Source organism: Cyclopterus lumpus, chromosome 16 (assembly GCF_009769545.1).
Source record: "Cyclopterus lumpus isolate fCycLum1 chromosome 16, fCycLum1.pri, whole genome shotgun sequence".
NCBI classification, from domain to species: Eukaryota; Metazoa; Chordata; class Actinopteri; order Perciformes; family Cyclopteridae; genus Cyclopterus; species Cyclopterus lumpus.
The window spans coordinates 830,001-845,597 of NC_046981.1; the positions used below are offsets into that span (position 1 = coordinate 830,001).

The window sequence follows — 15,597 nt, forward strand, 5'->3', positions numbered from 1 at the left end:
TTATTAAAAGTGTGTTGATATCTCATTGGGTTTATAAGATATGGACCAATGAACTTCTAAGGGGTGTGGCCTAATATGTAAAGACACATAACTTCCAAATCACTTGGCCTATCCGCACCAAATTACTAGCCAATGTCTACATTGCATCCCTAAATGTACACTAATTTTTTCAGAATATTTAAACATTAGGGGGCGCTACAATCAATCGCTCAATATCTGCATTTTTAGCCTTTTCTTCCCGTTTTGGGGAGTTGTAAAACAGCGAACTCCTCCTAGAGATTAAACCCGATTCATTCCAAAGTCGGGCAGTGTGATCCAGAGACCTTAGCAATGAAGTTATAAAAGGATTTAAAAAATATAAAACTATGTGCGTAGGCCGCAACGGCAAAGAACACCATTCACCATGAAAACGGAAGTTGTTTTAACTCGACCATACGTTATGTAATCTGCTCCATATTTCTCATATGTCATGACACACTGACCCTGAAGACATCCATATGATAATTTATAATTCTAGCCATAGCGCCACCTAGTGGCAACAATAAGTTACATGTTTCCTACAGATTAATCAGATCCCTCTCAGAATGTGTCAGAATAGACTTAAGACCTTGATGATGCTTCACTGTGAAGACTGTATGGACTCGTTGAAGGGCGGCGAGTTGGAGCATCGGAGAAGTCTGATCCTTCGTGACCGAATAAACCAATGTAACATGCTCGAAACGTAACTAAACTTAGCACACACATTTAAAGTCAAAGATGCAGTTACCTGATATGATTTTAATTCTTCAAAATGGTAATATGGCTCGATAGCGCCCCCTACAAACATTAATTTAAGCAGCCCCAGCGCTACGTTTCACCTACATTTATGAAACTTGGTAGGCATATGTACAACATGTAAACTGAAAAGAAAGTCTCTTGGGACCATGCTCTCAACCGTACCGGAAGTCAGCCATTTTGAGTTTTGTGTGATTTTTTCATGCCAGTCTATTCAACTCCTGCTAGGTCAGTACAACCTAAATACCTTAGTTATTAAAAGTTGTCAGAATCTTTTTGTTTCGTAAAAGGCTGTTGCCGTGGCGACGAACTCTTTGCCATGAGATCTTTTTTGATTTTCATCCTTCAAAATGGCAGTTCGGCTCGATAGCGCCCCCTACAAAATGTCAACAAACCTTCGGCAAATTTCGACAAAGCAGCCCTCTCAGTAGGTTTGACATAGAAATACAAAACTCAGTAGGCTTATGTAACACATGTTAACTTAAAAATAACTCTCTTGGGACTATGCTCTAAATCCTACTAAAAAACAAAACATCATTCGCTATGAAAATGGAAGTTCTTTTAATCCTGCAAAAAATAATCCAGGATGATGCTGGTAAAGTTCATATATATATATGTGTGTATATATACTTGTATATGTGTGTGTCATATATATGTGTATATATACACGTGTGTCTCACCTGGCTCCATGAAGTCCACCTCATCTTCCTCCATGCTGTCATCCACCTGTTGCCATGGTTCCAGCTCCTCTTCATCACACTCCATAAACAACTCTGTCTCCATGTTGCTGCGGAATTAAGAGATGGTCAAAACAGAAGGGGACTCTGACCTTTGACCCCTAGACTCATTTAAATTAATTTAATTTATGTATAAAACAAGGCAGCAGTGAGCTGTGTGTTATTAGACTGATTTAAATTAATTTAATAAATGTATAAAACAGGGCAGCAGTGAGCTGTGTGTTATTAGACTGATTTAAATTAATTTAATAAATGTATAAAACAAGGCAGCAGTGAGCTGTGTGTTATTAGACTGATTTAAATTAATGTAATAAATGTATAAAACAGGGCAGCAGTGAGCTGTGTGTTATTACTCATTTAAATTAATTTAATAAATGTATAAAACAGGGAAGCAGTGAGCTGTGTGTTATTAGACTGATTTAAATTAATTTAATAAATGTATAAAACAGGGCAGCAGGGAGCTGTGTGTTATTAGACTGATTTAAATTAATTTAATAAATGTATAAAACAGGGCAGCAGGGAGCTGTGTGTTATTAGACTGATTGAAATTAATTTAATAAATGTATAAAACAGGGAGGCAGGGAGCTGTGTGTTATTACTCATTTAAATTAATTTAATAAATGTATAAAACAGGGCAGCAGGGAGCTGTGTGTTATTACACTCATTTAAACTAACTTATAAATGTATAAAACAGGGTGTGTAGTGCGCGCTGCGGCCGCAGGGGGCGCTGCGCGCCGCCTTCTCCTCTCCGGGCTTTGTGTTTGTTTTACCCGCAGAAGCGTTGGCGTCCCGGCTGCAGGAAACTTTCCACCCGGGCGGGTACAGAAACAACAGGCGGTCCAGCTAGGCCAGTGAGACCTGAACCCGGGTGCCTGTGAGACCAGAACCGGGCCGTGGACCCGGTACAACATACTGCCGCCCCTCCATCAGCGGTGCGTTTGGAAACAACTGTCTGTAAGCACCGCCCGCCGGCGGCAACGAGCTGCTCCCTAAATGTGTCTGCCGGGCCAGAGGAGCGGACCTGCATTGTTGACCCGGGCCGGGCCGTGCTTACCTTCTCCTGGAGCTGGACGGGTTCGCACGGTTCTTCTTCAGGCGCGTTCCGGTTCAGGCTAGGGGCGGGTCTTCCGGCTGCTGTTGGCGTCAGAGCCGCGGATTAGTCCGCAGCGACCCTACGTCACTTCCCTTCCAGGCAGCGCGGCCTCTCATTGGTCAGTGGGTATTCCTTCCAGCGGCATCAGGGAGCTGCGGGTTTTCAGGCTAGGGGGGTTAAAGAGCTCCGCGGGGGCCGAGCCGGTAAACAACAACAACAACAACAACACAAATAACAAACTAACAAACAACACGGAGGGAGAGGCGCCAAAAGCAACGCCACTGTCTCGGGGCAGGACGCCATTTTTGTTTTGTTGTTTGGCGGAGGGGCGGAGCTACAGAGTGACGTCACAACATAAAAACTGATTTACAGGATGAAGTAACGCAGTGATTTATGTTTTTAAACAGCTGCAGATTATACTTTATAATAATTTAAGTTAAATTAATTTCCGAAACTATAAAACACAAACATGTAATATTTAGTCAAAATTATGTAAATCAGTCAATGTAACAAAGTACTGAGAATGTCATGTTAATACTAAACTAAGTATTAAGCATCTTGAGCGCTGAACGTGTCCAACAGGCCTCTAAAGACACGCCTTCTAAACTATCATCATAAAGGTAAACAAACAACATGGCTGCCATTAAGATAGATGCTGGTAATGAGTGACAGGTAGACAGGGAAGGTAGATAGACAGGTAGAGATAGAAAAGTAGGTAGACAGACAGATGGGTAGATAAGTAAGTAGATAGACAGGTAGGTAGATTGATTGACAGGTAGATTGATTGACAGGTAGGTACTTCATGAAACCCAGAAGTCACTTTTATCCACTATGTATATAATCGGCCAACATACTTCCCATGTGATTGTGACATCATCATTACTCAATTAGTACTACATTAGTACTCCATAAGTACTACATCATCATTCCATCAGTACTCCATCAGTACTATCTGATAGTACTAATGAAGTACTCCATCAGTACTTCATCAGTACTATCTGATAGTACTTCATCAGTACTCCATCAGTACTTCATCAGTACTATCTGATAGTACTCCATCAGTACTCCATCAGTACTATCTGATAGTACTAATGAAGTACTGATGAAGTACTGATGGAGTACTATCAGATAGTACTCCATCAGTACTCCATCAGTACTACCTGATAGTACTAATGAAGTACTCCATCAGTACTTCATCAGTACTATCTGATCGTACTAATGAAGTACTCCATCAGTACTCCATCAGTACTATCTGATAGTACTACATTAGTACTCCATAAGTACTACATCATCATTCCATCAGTACTCCATCAGTACTATCTGATGGTACTAATGAAGTACTCCATTAGTACTCCATCTGTACTTCATCAGTACTATCTGATAGTACTCCATCAGTACTTCATCAGTACTTCATCAGTACTATCTGATAGTACTCCATCAGTACTTCATCAGTACTTCATCAGTACTATCTGATAGTACTCCATCAGTACTCCATCAGTACTTCATCAGTACTCCATCAGTACTTCATCAGTACTATCTGATAGTACTCCATTAGTACTTCATCAGTACTTCATCAGTACTCCATCAGTACTCCATCAGTACTCCATCAGTACTTCATCAGTACTCCATCAGTACTTCATCAGTACTCCATCAGTACTTCATCAGTACTTCATCAGTACTTCATCAGTACTCCATCAGTACTCCATCAGTACTTCATCAGTACTATCTGATAGTACTCCATCTGTACTTCATCAGTACTCCATCAGTACTTCATCAGTACTTCATCAGTACTCCATCAGTACTATCTGATTGTACTCCATCAGTACTATCTGATTGTACTCCATCAGTACTTCATCAGTATTATCTGATTGTACTCCATCAGTACTCCATCAGTACTATCTGATTGTACTCCATCAGTACTTCATCAGTACTCCATCAGTACTATCTGATTGTACTCCATCAGTACTTCATCAGTATTATCTGATCGTACTCCATCAGTACTTCATCAGTACTATCTGATAGTACTCCATCAGTACTCCATCAGTACTTCATCAGTACTATCTGATTGTACTCCATCAGTACTTCATCAGTACTATCTGATAGTACTTCATCAGTACTCCATCAGTACTCCATCAGTACTTCATCAGTACTCCATCAGTACTCCATCAGTACTTCATCAGTACTTCATGAGTACTATCTGATAGTACTTCATCAGTACTATCTGATCGTACTGATGAAGTACTCCATCAGTACTCCATCAGTACTTCATCAGTACTTCATCAGTACTATCTGATAGTACTCCATCAGTACTCCATCAGTACTTCATCAGTACTTCATCAGTACTATCTGATAGTACTACATCAGTACTCCATCAGTACTTCATCAGTACTTCATCAGTACTATCTGATAGTACTCCATTAGTACTTCATCAGTACTTCATCAGTACTTCATCAGTACTCCATCAGTACTTCATTAGTACTATCTGATAGTGATGAAGTACTCCATCAGTACTTCATCAGTACTTCATCAGTACTATCTGATAGTACTACATCAGTACTCCATCAGTACTTCATCAGTACTTCATCAGTACTATCTGATAGTACTCCATTAGTACTCCATCAGTACTTCATCAGTACTTCATCAGTACTATCTGATAGTACTCCATCAGTACTTCATCAGTACTCCATCAGTACTTCATCAGTACTATCTGATAGTACTCCATCAGTACTTCATCAGTACTTCATCAGTACTATCTGATAGTACTCCATCAGTACTCCATCAGTACTTCATCAGTACTATCTGATAGTACTCCATCAGTACTTCATCAGTACTTCATCAGTACTTCATCAGTACTCCATCAGTACTTCATCAGTACTTCATCAGTACTATCTGATAGTACTCCATCAGTACTTCATCAGTACTTCATCAGTACTCCATCAGTACTTCATCAGTACTTCATCAGTACTATCTGATAGTACTCCATCAGTACTCCATCAGTACTTCATCAGTACTCCATCAGTACTATCTGATAGTACTCCATCAGTACTCCATCAGTACTTCATCAGTACTCCATCAGTACTTCATCAGTACTCCATCAGTACTATCTGATAGTACTCCATCAGTACTCCATCAGTACTTCATCAGTACTTCATCAGTACTATCTGATAGTACTCCATCAGTACTCCATCAGTACTTCATCAGTACTCCATCAGTACTATCTGATAGTACTCCATCAGTACTCCATCAGTACTTCATCAGTACTTCATCAGTACTATCTGATAGTAATCCATCAGTACTTCATCAGTACTTCATCAGTACTTCATCAGTACTATCTGATAGTAATCCATCAGTACTTCATCAGTACTTCATCAGTACTTCATCAGTACTCCATCAGTACTTCATCAGTACTTCATCAGTACTCCATCAGTACTTCATCAGTACTTCATCAGTACTTCATCAGTACTCCATCAGTACTTCATCAGTACTTCATCAGTACTTCATCAGTACTCCATCAGTACTTCATCAGTACTTCATCAGTACTTCATCAGTACTATCTGATAGTACTCCATCAGTACTTCATCAGTACTTCATCAGTACTTCATCAGTACTCCATCAGTACTTCATCAGTACTTCATCAGTACTTCATCAGTACTCCATCAGTACTTCATCAGTACTATCTGATCGTACTCCATCAGTACTTCATCAGTACTTCATCAGTACTCCATCAGTACTATCTGATAGTAATCCATCAGTACTCCATCAGTACTTCATCAGTACTCCATCAGTACTTCATCAGTACTTCATCAGTACTTCATCAGTACTCCATCAGTACTTCATCAGTACTTCATCAGTACTTCATCAGTACTATCTGATAGTACTCCATCAGTACTTCATCAGTACTTCATCAGTACTATCTGATTGTACTTCATCAGTACTTCATCAGTACTTCATCTGTACTTCATCAGTACTTCATCAGTACTTCATCTGTACTTCATCAGTACTATCTGATCGTACTCCATCAGTACTCCATCAGTACTTCATCAGTACTATCTGATTGTACTCCATCAGTACTTCATTAGTACTATCTGATAGTACTCCATCAGTACTCCATCAGTACTTCATCAGTACTATCTGATTGTACTCCATCAGTACTTCATTAGTACTATCTGATTGTACTCCATCAGTACTTCATTAGTACTATCTGATAGTACTCCATCAGTACTTCATCAGTACTATCTGATAGTACTCCATCAGTACTCCATCAGTACTTCATCAGTACTATCTGATAGTACTTCATCAGTACTCCATCAGTACTTCATCAGTACTATCTGATAGTACTCCATCAGTACTTCATCAGTACTTCATCAGTACTATCTGATAGTACTCCATCAGTACTTCATCAGTACTATCTGATAGTACTCCATCAGTACTCCATCAGTACTTCATCAGTACTATCTGATAGTACTTCATCAGTACTCCATCAGTACTCCATCAGTACTTCATCAGTACTCCATCAGTACTTCATCAGTACTTCATCAGTACTATCTGATAGTACTCCATCAGTACTTCATCAGTACTTCATCAGTACTATCTGATAGTACTCCATCAGTACTCCATCAGTACTTCATCAGTACTCCATCAGTACTCCATCAGTACTTCATCAGTACTTCATCAGTACTTCATCAGTACTCCATCAGTACTCCATCAGTACTTCATCAGTACTATCTGATAGTACTCCATCAGTACTTCATCAGTACTTCATCAGTACTTCGTCAGTACTATCTGATTGTACTCCATTAATACTTCATCAGTACTTCATCAGTACTATCTGATAGTACTCCATTAGTACTTCATCAGTACTTCATCAGTACTATCTGATAGTACTCCATCAGTACTCCATCAGTACTTCATCAGTACTATCTGATAGTACTCCATTAGTACTTCATCAGTACTTCATCAGTACTATCTGATAGTACTCCATCAGTACTATCTGATTGTACTCCATCAATACTTCATCAGTACTTCATCAGTACTATCTGATAGTACTCCATTAGTACTTCATCAGTACTTCATCAGTACTATCTGATAGTACTCCATCAGTACTCCATCAGTACTTCATCAGTATTATCTGATAGTACTCCATCAGTACTTCATCAGTACTTCATCAGTACTCCATCAGTACTTCGTCAGTACTATCTGATTGTACTCCATCAGTACTTCATCAGTACTTCATCAGTACTTCATCAGTACTTCATCAGTACTATCTGATAGTACTCCATCAGTACTTCATCAGTACTTCATCAGTACTCCATCAGTACTTCATCAGTACTTCATCAGTATTATCTGATAGTACTCCATCAGTACTTCATCAGTACTTCATCAGTACTCCATCAGTACTTCGTCAGTACTATCTGATTGTACTCCATCAGTACTTCATCAGTACTTCATCAGTACTTCATCAGTACTTCATCAGTACTATCTGATAGTACTCCATCAGTACTTCATCAGTACTTCATCAGTACTCCATCAGTACTTCATCAGTACTTCATCAGTACTATCTGATAGTACTCCATCAGTACTTCATCAGTACTATCTGATAGTACTCCATCTGTACTTCATCAGTACTTCATCAGTACTTCATCAGTACTTCATCAGTACTATCTGATAGTACTTCATATTGATAAACACACATGAACACATAATGAGTGCAGTTGTTCTTGGAGGGCCGACATGTGTTCCAGTGTTCCTTCCGGTTCTCTAACTGATCCCAGAGCAGCTCTGTGCTGATAATCTTCTCTAATCTGATAATCTCCCCCTCCCCCGGCTCGGCTTCTCCTCAGTCTGTTCTGACCAGCGATGAGAGCTGCAGCTCCCGGAGGGTTCCTGGTGCTTCCCTGGACCACCGGTGGCTCGGACCTAGACCTGGACCCGGTGGAGGAGGGCTGGGGGGGGCAGCTGCTCAGTACCGGGGCTCTGCTGGGACTCACTGTGATCTGTAAGAGCTCATTAACAATCAATAACTGGTCTACTGCTACACCAAAGTATGCTTATGTTTGTGTACAAGTATACAAGTGTACATGTGTATCTATCTGTACAAGTATACAAGTGTACATGTGTACATGTGTATCTATAAGGTACAAGTATTCAAGTGTACATTTATATGTAGTACATGTGTATCTATCTGTATAAGTATACAAGTGTTCAAGTATACATTTATATGTAGTACATGTGTATCTATCTGTATAAGTATACAAGTGTTCAAGTATACATTTGTATGTAGTACATGTGTATCTATCTGTATAATTATACAAGTGTACATTTGTATGTAGTACATGTGTATCTATCTGTATAAGTATTCAAGTGTACATTTATATGTAGTACATGTGTATCTATCTGTATAAGTATTCAAGTGTTCAAGTGTACATTTGTATGTAGTACATGTGTATCTATCTGTATAAGTATTCAAGTGTTCAAGTGTACATTTGTATGTAGTACATGTGTATCTATCTATATAAGTATTCAAGTGTACATTTATATGTAGTACATGTGTATCTATCTGTATAAGTATTCAAGTGTTCAAGTGTACATTTGTATGTAGTACATGTGTATCTATCTGTATAAGTATTCAAGTGTTCAAGTGTACATTTATATGTAGTACATGTGTATCTATCTGTATAAGTATTCAAGTGTACATTTATATGTAGTACATGTGTATCTATCTGTATAAGTATTCAAGTGTACATTTGTATGTAGTACATGTGTATCTATCTGTATAAGTATACAAGTGTTCAAGTATACATTTGTATGTAGTACATGTGTATCTATCTGTACAAGTATACATTTGTATGTAGTCCATAATTAATCCTTTATTAGTCCCGCAGTGGGGAAATGTTATAGAATCAGAACAATATGTATTTATTAATAATAATAAATCTCAAAACCTTATGAAGTAAAATGTATATATTGTTATGTGTTTTTATATATAATTATAATGTATTTCCCTGTGTGTGTGTGTGTCTCCAGGTGTGATGGTGTTGAGGCGGTGGATTGCCGGTGGAGTGTGTCGCTGCTCTGCTCGTCTGGATGGGAAGACGGTTCTGATCACCGGAGCCAACACCGGCATCGGCAAAGAGACCAGCAGAGACCTGGCCCGCCGAGGTCTGTGCAGGGGCCCGGGTGGGGATGGGTGTGTTTGAGTCGTTGCCGGGGCCCGGGTGGGGATGGGTGGCCCGGGTGGGGATGGGTTTGTTTGAGTCGTTGCAGGGGCCCGGGTGGGGATGGGTGTGTTTGAGTCGTTGCCGGGGCCCGGGTGGGGATGGGTTTGTTTGAGTCGTTGCAGGGGCCCGGGTGGGGATGGGTGTGTTTGAGTCGTTGCAGGGGCCCGGGTGGGGATGGGTGTGTTTGAGTCGTTGCAGGGGCCCGGGTGGGGATGGGTGTGTTTGAGTCGTTGCAGGGGCCCGGGTGGGGATGGGTGTGTGTGAGTCGTTGCAGGGGCCCGGGTGGGGATGGGTGTGTTTGAGTCGTTGCAGGGGCCCGGGTGGGGATGGGTGTGTTTGAGTCGTTGCAGGGGCCCGGGTGGGGATGGGTGTGTTTGAGTCGTTGCAGGGGCCCGGGTGGGGATGGGTGTGTTTGAGTCGTTGCCGGGGCCCGGGTGGGGATGGGTGTGTTTGAGTCATTGCCGGGGCCCGGGTGGGGATGGGTGGCCCGGGTGGGGATGGGTGTGTTTGAGTTGTTGCAGGGGCCCGGGTGGGGATGGGTGTGTTTGAGTCGTTGCCGGGGCCCGGGTGGGGATGGGTGTGTTTGAGTCGTTGCAGGGGCCCGGGTGGTGATGGGTGTGTTTGAGTCGTTGCAGGGGCCCGGGTGGGGATGGGTGTGTTTGAGTCGTTGCCGGGGCCCGGGTGGGGATGGGTGGCCCGGGTGGGGATGGGTGTGTTTGAGTCGTTGCAGGGGCCCGGGTGGGGATGGGTGTGTTTGAGTCGTTGCAGGGGCCCGGGTGGGGATGGGTGTGTTTGAGTCGTTGCCGGGTGGTGATGGGTGTGTTTGAGTCGTTGCAGGGGCCCGGGTGGTGATGGGTGTGTTTGATTCGCTGCAGGGGCCCGGGTGGTGATGGGTGTGTTTGATTCGCTGCAGGGGCCCGGGTGGTGATGGCGTGCAGGGACCTGAGCCGGGCCGAGCAGGCGGCCGAGGAGATCCGGCTGTCGACCGGAAACGGGAACGTGGTCATCAGACATCTGGACCTCGGCTCCGTCTACTCCGTCAGGCAGTTCGCTAAAGACTTCACGGACGGAGAGGACCGGCTGGACGTCCTCATCAACAATGCAGGTGAGCCCACCTGTCTGTCTTTCCAGCTGTCTGTCTCTACCTGTCTGTCTCCACATGTCTGTCTGTTTCTACCTGTCTGTCTGCTCACCTGTTTGTGTCTCTATACCTGTCTGTCTCTACACCTGTCTGCTCACCTGTCTATCTGCAATCCTGTCTCTCTCTCTCTCCACCTATCTGACTACTTACCTGTCTGTCTCTCTTCTGCTCCACACCTGTCTGTTTGCTCACCTGTCTGTCTGCAGGAGTGATGATGTGTCCAAGATGGCTGACGGAGGACGGTTTTGAGACTCAGCTGGCTGTCAATCATCTGGGTCACTTCCTGCTGACCAATCTGCTGCTGCCGAAGCTGAAGTCCTCTGCCCCCAGCCGCGTGGTGACCGTGTCGTCCATCGCCCACCAAGGGGGTACGACCTCTGACATCTGACCTTTAATGTTTCTGATGTGTTTCTAACTCGGTTTTAAAAAATTTTTCAGGTCGCATTGACTTTGACGACTTGTTCTCCAGCAAAAAGACGTACAGTTCTCTGGAGAGCTACAGACAGAGCAAGCTGGCCAACGTCCTGTTCTCCAGAGAGCTGGGCCGGAGACTCAGAGGTCCCCACAACACTCAGGGTCCCCACAACACTCAGGGTCCCCACAACACTCAGGGTCCCCACAACACTCAGGGTTCCCACAACACTCAGGGTCCCCACAACACTCAGGGTCCCCACAACACTCAGGGTCCCCACAACACTCAGGGTCCCCACAACACTCAGGGTTCCTACAACACTCAGGGTTCCCACAACACTCAGGGTTCCCCATAACACTCAGGGTTCCCCACAACACTCAGGGTTCCCACAACACTCAGGGTCCCCACAACACTCAGGGTCCCCACAACACTCAGGGTTCCTACAACACTCAGGGTTCCCACAACACTCAGGGTTCCCCATAACACTCAGGGTTCCCCACAACACTCAGGGTTCCCACAACACTCAGGGTCCCCACAACACTCAGGGTCCCCACAACACTCAGGGTCCCCACAACACTCAGGGTCCCCACAACACTCAGGGTTCCCACAACACTCAGGGTTCCCACAACACTCAGGGTTCCCACAACACTCAGGGTTCCCCATAACACTCAGGGTTCCCCACAACACTCAGGGTTCCCACAACACTCAGGGTCCCCACAACACTCAGGGTCCCCACAACACTCAGGGTCCCCACAACACTCAGGGTTCCCCACAACACTCAGGGTTCCCACAACACTCAGGGTTCCCACAACACTCAGGGTTCCCACAACACTCAGGGTTCCCACAACACTCAGGGTCCCCACAACACTCAGGGTCCCCACAACACTCAGGGTTCCTACAACACTCAGGGTTCCTACAACACTCAGGGTTCCCACAACACTCAGGGTCCCCACAACACTCAGGGTCCCCACAACACTCAGGGTTCCTACAACACTCAGGGTTCCTACAACACTCAGGGTTCCTACAACACTCAGGGTTCCCACAACACTCAGGGTTCCCACAACACTCAGGGTTCCTACAACACTCAGGGTTCCCACAACACTCAGGGTTCCCACAACACTCAGGGTTCCCACAACACTCATGGTTCCCCATAACACTCAGGATCCCCACAACACTCAGGATCCCCACAACACTCAGGGTCCCCACAACACTCAGGGTTCCCCACAACACTCAGGGTTCCCCATAACACTCAGGATCCCCATAACACTCAGGATCCCCACAACACTCAGGGTCCCCACAACACTCAGGGTTCCCCACAACACTCAGGGTCCCCACAACACTCAGGTTCCCCACAACACTCAGGGTTCCCCACAACACTCAGGGTCCCCACAACACTCAGGGTTCCCACAACTCTCAGGGTCCCCACAACACTCAGGGTCCCCACAACGCTCAGGGTTCCCCACAACACTCAGGGTTCCCCACAACACTCAGGGTCCCCACAACACTCAGGGTTCCCCACAACACTCAGGGTTCCCCACAAACACAGATAACTATGAATGGACTGCCAGTAGCTGGATGCCGACCCCCGATACTGACCTCTGTGTCTCCCTTCAGGCTCCGGCGTGTCGGCGTTCTGTCTCCACCCGGGGGTGATCCGGACCGAACTGGGTCGCCATGTTGAGGGCTGGTTCCCCCTGCTGGGCGCCCTGCTGAGACTCCCCTCCCTGCTGCTCATGAAGACCCCCAGCGAGGGCAGTCAGACCACCTTGTACTGCGCCCTTACACCTGGTCTGGACGGCCAATCAGGGCGATACTTTAGGTGTGTGTGTGTGTGTGAGTGAGGGCGGGGGATCAGAGTGTGTGACATCACCACACTGACACTTTTCAACACTTTTTAAAAACACAGATATTAAAACCTGACGTTGAGGAACACATATCCCAGTAAACCTACATCATGGGGACCCATTAGAGCAGCAGGTCCCCACAAGGGAAACGATGTGTGCACATGTGTTCATAAAAAGGGGCGGATCTGGAAGTTGTCAGCGTCCCCATTAGTCACATAAACCAGTTTGTTCTTGTTGTCGTCAGTGACTGTGCAGAGAAGGAGGCGGCTCCAGAGGGGCGGGACGACTTCGTGTCCAGGAAGCTGTGGGAGGAGAGCGCCCGATTGGTCGGATTAAAGGACACGTGCTGACTTTTGACCTTTGGTCCTGTTGCTCCCTCGAGGTGGTGAACCACTCACTGTGATTGACAGGTGACGGGAGCCAATCTGATGCAAGGGTGGGAGAAACAATAATGTGATGAATAATAATCAGCAATTTATAATGTATTGATTATTTAATTTAATTTGCTGTTTTATTATTATCACTTTTCAAATCACGATTAAATTATTAGGAGATTAAAAAGAAAAAACTAAAGACGTTGTTTTAAGAAAGGTTTAAATAAAAGGTTTAAATTAAAGTAAATTAAAGTTGTTTCCATCAGAGCAAAGCTCATATCAAGATGTTCCCTAGTAACCTCCATGTTCCCTTCATGCTCCCTTTATGTTCCCTAGTAACCTCCATGTTCCCTTTATGTTCCCTAGTTCCCTTCATCTTCCCTTTATGTTCGCTAGTTCCCTTCATGTTCCCTTTATGTTCCCTAGTTCCCTTCATGTTCCCTTTATGTTCGCTAGTTCCCTTCATGTTCCCTTTATGTTCCCTAGTTCCCTTCATGTTCCCTTCATGCTCCCTTTATGTTCCCTAGTTCCCTTCATCTTCCCTTTATGTTCGCTAGTTCCCTTCATGTTCCCTTTATGTTCCCTAGTTCCCTTCATGTTCCCTTTATGTTCGCTAGTTCCCTTCATGTTCCCTTTATGTTCCCTAGTTCCCTTCATGTTCCCTTCATGTTCCCTTTATGTTCCCTAGTTCCCTTCATCTTCCCTTTATGTTCCCTAGTTCCCTTCATGTTCCCTTTATGTTCGCTAGTTCCCTTCATGTTCCCTTTATGTTCGCTAGTTCCCTTCATGTTCCCTTTATGTTCCCTAGTTCCCTTCATGTTCCCTTTATGTTCCCTAGTTCCCGTCATGTTCCCTTTATGTTCGCTAGTTCCCTTCATGTTCCCTTTATGTTCCCTAGTTCCCTTCATGTTCCCTTCATGCTCCCTTTATGTTCCCTAGTTCCCTTCATCTTCCCTTTATGTTCGCTAGTTCCCTTCATGTTCCCTTTATGTTCCCTAGTTCCCTTCATGTTCCCTTTATGTTCGCTAGTTCCCTTCATGTTCCCTTCATGCTCCCTTTATGTTCCCTAGTTCCCTTCATGTTCCCTAGTTCCCTTCATGTTCCCTTTATGTTCCCTAGTTCCCTTCATGTTCCCTTTATGTTCCCTAGTTCCCTTCATGCTCCCTTTATGTTCCCTAGTTCCCTTCATGTTCCCTTCATGCTCCCTTTATGTTCCCTAGTTCCCTTCATGTTCCCTTTATGTTCCCTAGTTCCCTTCATGCTCCCTTCATGCTCCCTTTATGTTCCCTAGTTCCCTTCATGTTCCCTTCATGCTCCCTTTATGTTCCCTAGTTCCCTTCATGTTCCCTTTATGTTCCCTAGTTTCCTTCATGTTCCCTTCATGCTCCCTTTATGTTCGCTAGTTCCCTTCATGCTCCCTTTATGTTCCCTAGTTTCCTTAATGTTCCCTTCATGCTCCCTTTATGTTCCCTAGTTCCCTTCCTGTTCCCTTTTAATATATTTCATTCATATTTATTTGATTTTTATGCATGCTTCCTTCATGTCTCCTTCATGCTTCCTTCATGTCTCCTTCATGCTTCCTTCATGCTTCCTTAATGTCTCATTCATGCTTCCTTCATGTCTCATTCATGCTTCCTTCATGCTTCCTTCATGTCTCATTCATGCTTCCTTCATGTCTCCTTCATGCTTCCTTCATGTCTCCTTCATGCTTCCTTCATGCTTCCTTCATGTCTCCTTCATGCTTCCTTCATGTCTCCTTCATGCTTCCTTCATGTCTCATTCATGCTTCCTTCATGCTTCCTTCATGTCTCCTTCATGCTTCCTTCATGTCTCCTTCATGCTTCCTTCATGCTTCCTTCATGTCTCCTTCATGCTTCCTTCATGTCTCCTTCATGCTTCCTTCATGCTTCCTTCATGTCTCCTTCATGCTTCCTTCATGTCTCCTTCATGCTTCCTTCATGCTTCCTTCATGTCTCCTTCATGCTTCCTTCATGTCTCCTTCATG

General features: G+C 44.3%; 3 protein-coding genes across 7 annotated transcripts in view; 1 reads left to right on the forward strand and 2 right to left on the reverse strand.

Annotated features, from left to right (window-relative positions):
- Window positions 1–2,668, reverse strand: part of pogzb (pogo transposable element derived with ZNF domain b) — a 17,842-nt gene extending 15,174 nt beyond the window's left edge. For 3 of the 4 annotated variants that reach the window (XM_034553986.1, XM_034553985.1, XM_034553983.1), the window contains exons 1-2: window positions 2,282–2,601; window positions 1,455–1,561 (exon numbers count right to left, since the gene is read on the reverse strand). In XM_034553986.1, the coding sequence (XP_034409877.1) occupies window positions 1,455–1,561; window positions 2,282–2,538 (364 nt within the window). In that variant the 5' untranslated portion in view covers window positions 2,539–2,601. Of the gene's footprint in view, window positions 1–1,454; window positions 1,562–2,281 lie in introns of all 4 variants that reach the window. The other variant, XM_034553987.1, reaches the window with a different exon arrangement.
- The window catches only part of pnp4b (purine nucleoside phosphorylase 4b), a 392,972-nt gene that overhangs the window by 229,726 nt on the left and 147,649 nt on the right, over window positions 1–15,597 (reverse strand). The window lies entirely within an intron of this gene.
- LOC117745590 (retinol dehydrogenase 13) lies at window positions 2,630–14,243 on the forward strand. Its single transcript, XM_034554025.1, has 7 exons — window positions 2,630–2,722; window positions 9,628–9,762; window positions 10,735–10,926; window positions 11,169–11,330; window positions 11,401–11,520; window positions 12,989–13,193; window positions 13,463–14,243. Exons 2-7 carry the CDS (start codon window positions 9,633–9,635, stop codon window positions 13,566–13,568), a joined length of 915 nt encoding a protein of 304 aa, XP_034409916.1. The 5' UTR covers window positions 2,630–2,722; window positions 9,628–9,632; the 3' UTR covers window positions 13,569–14,243.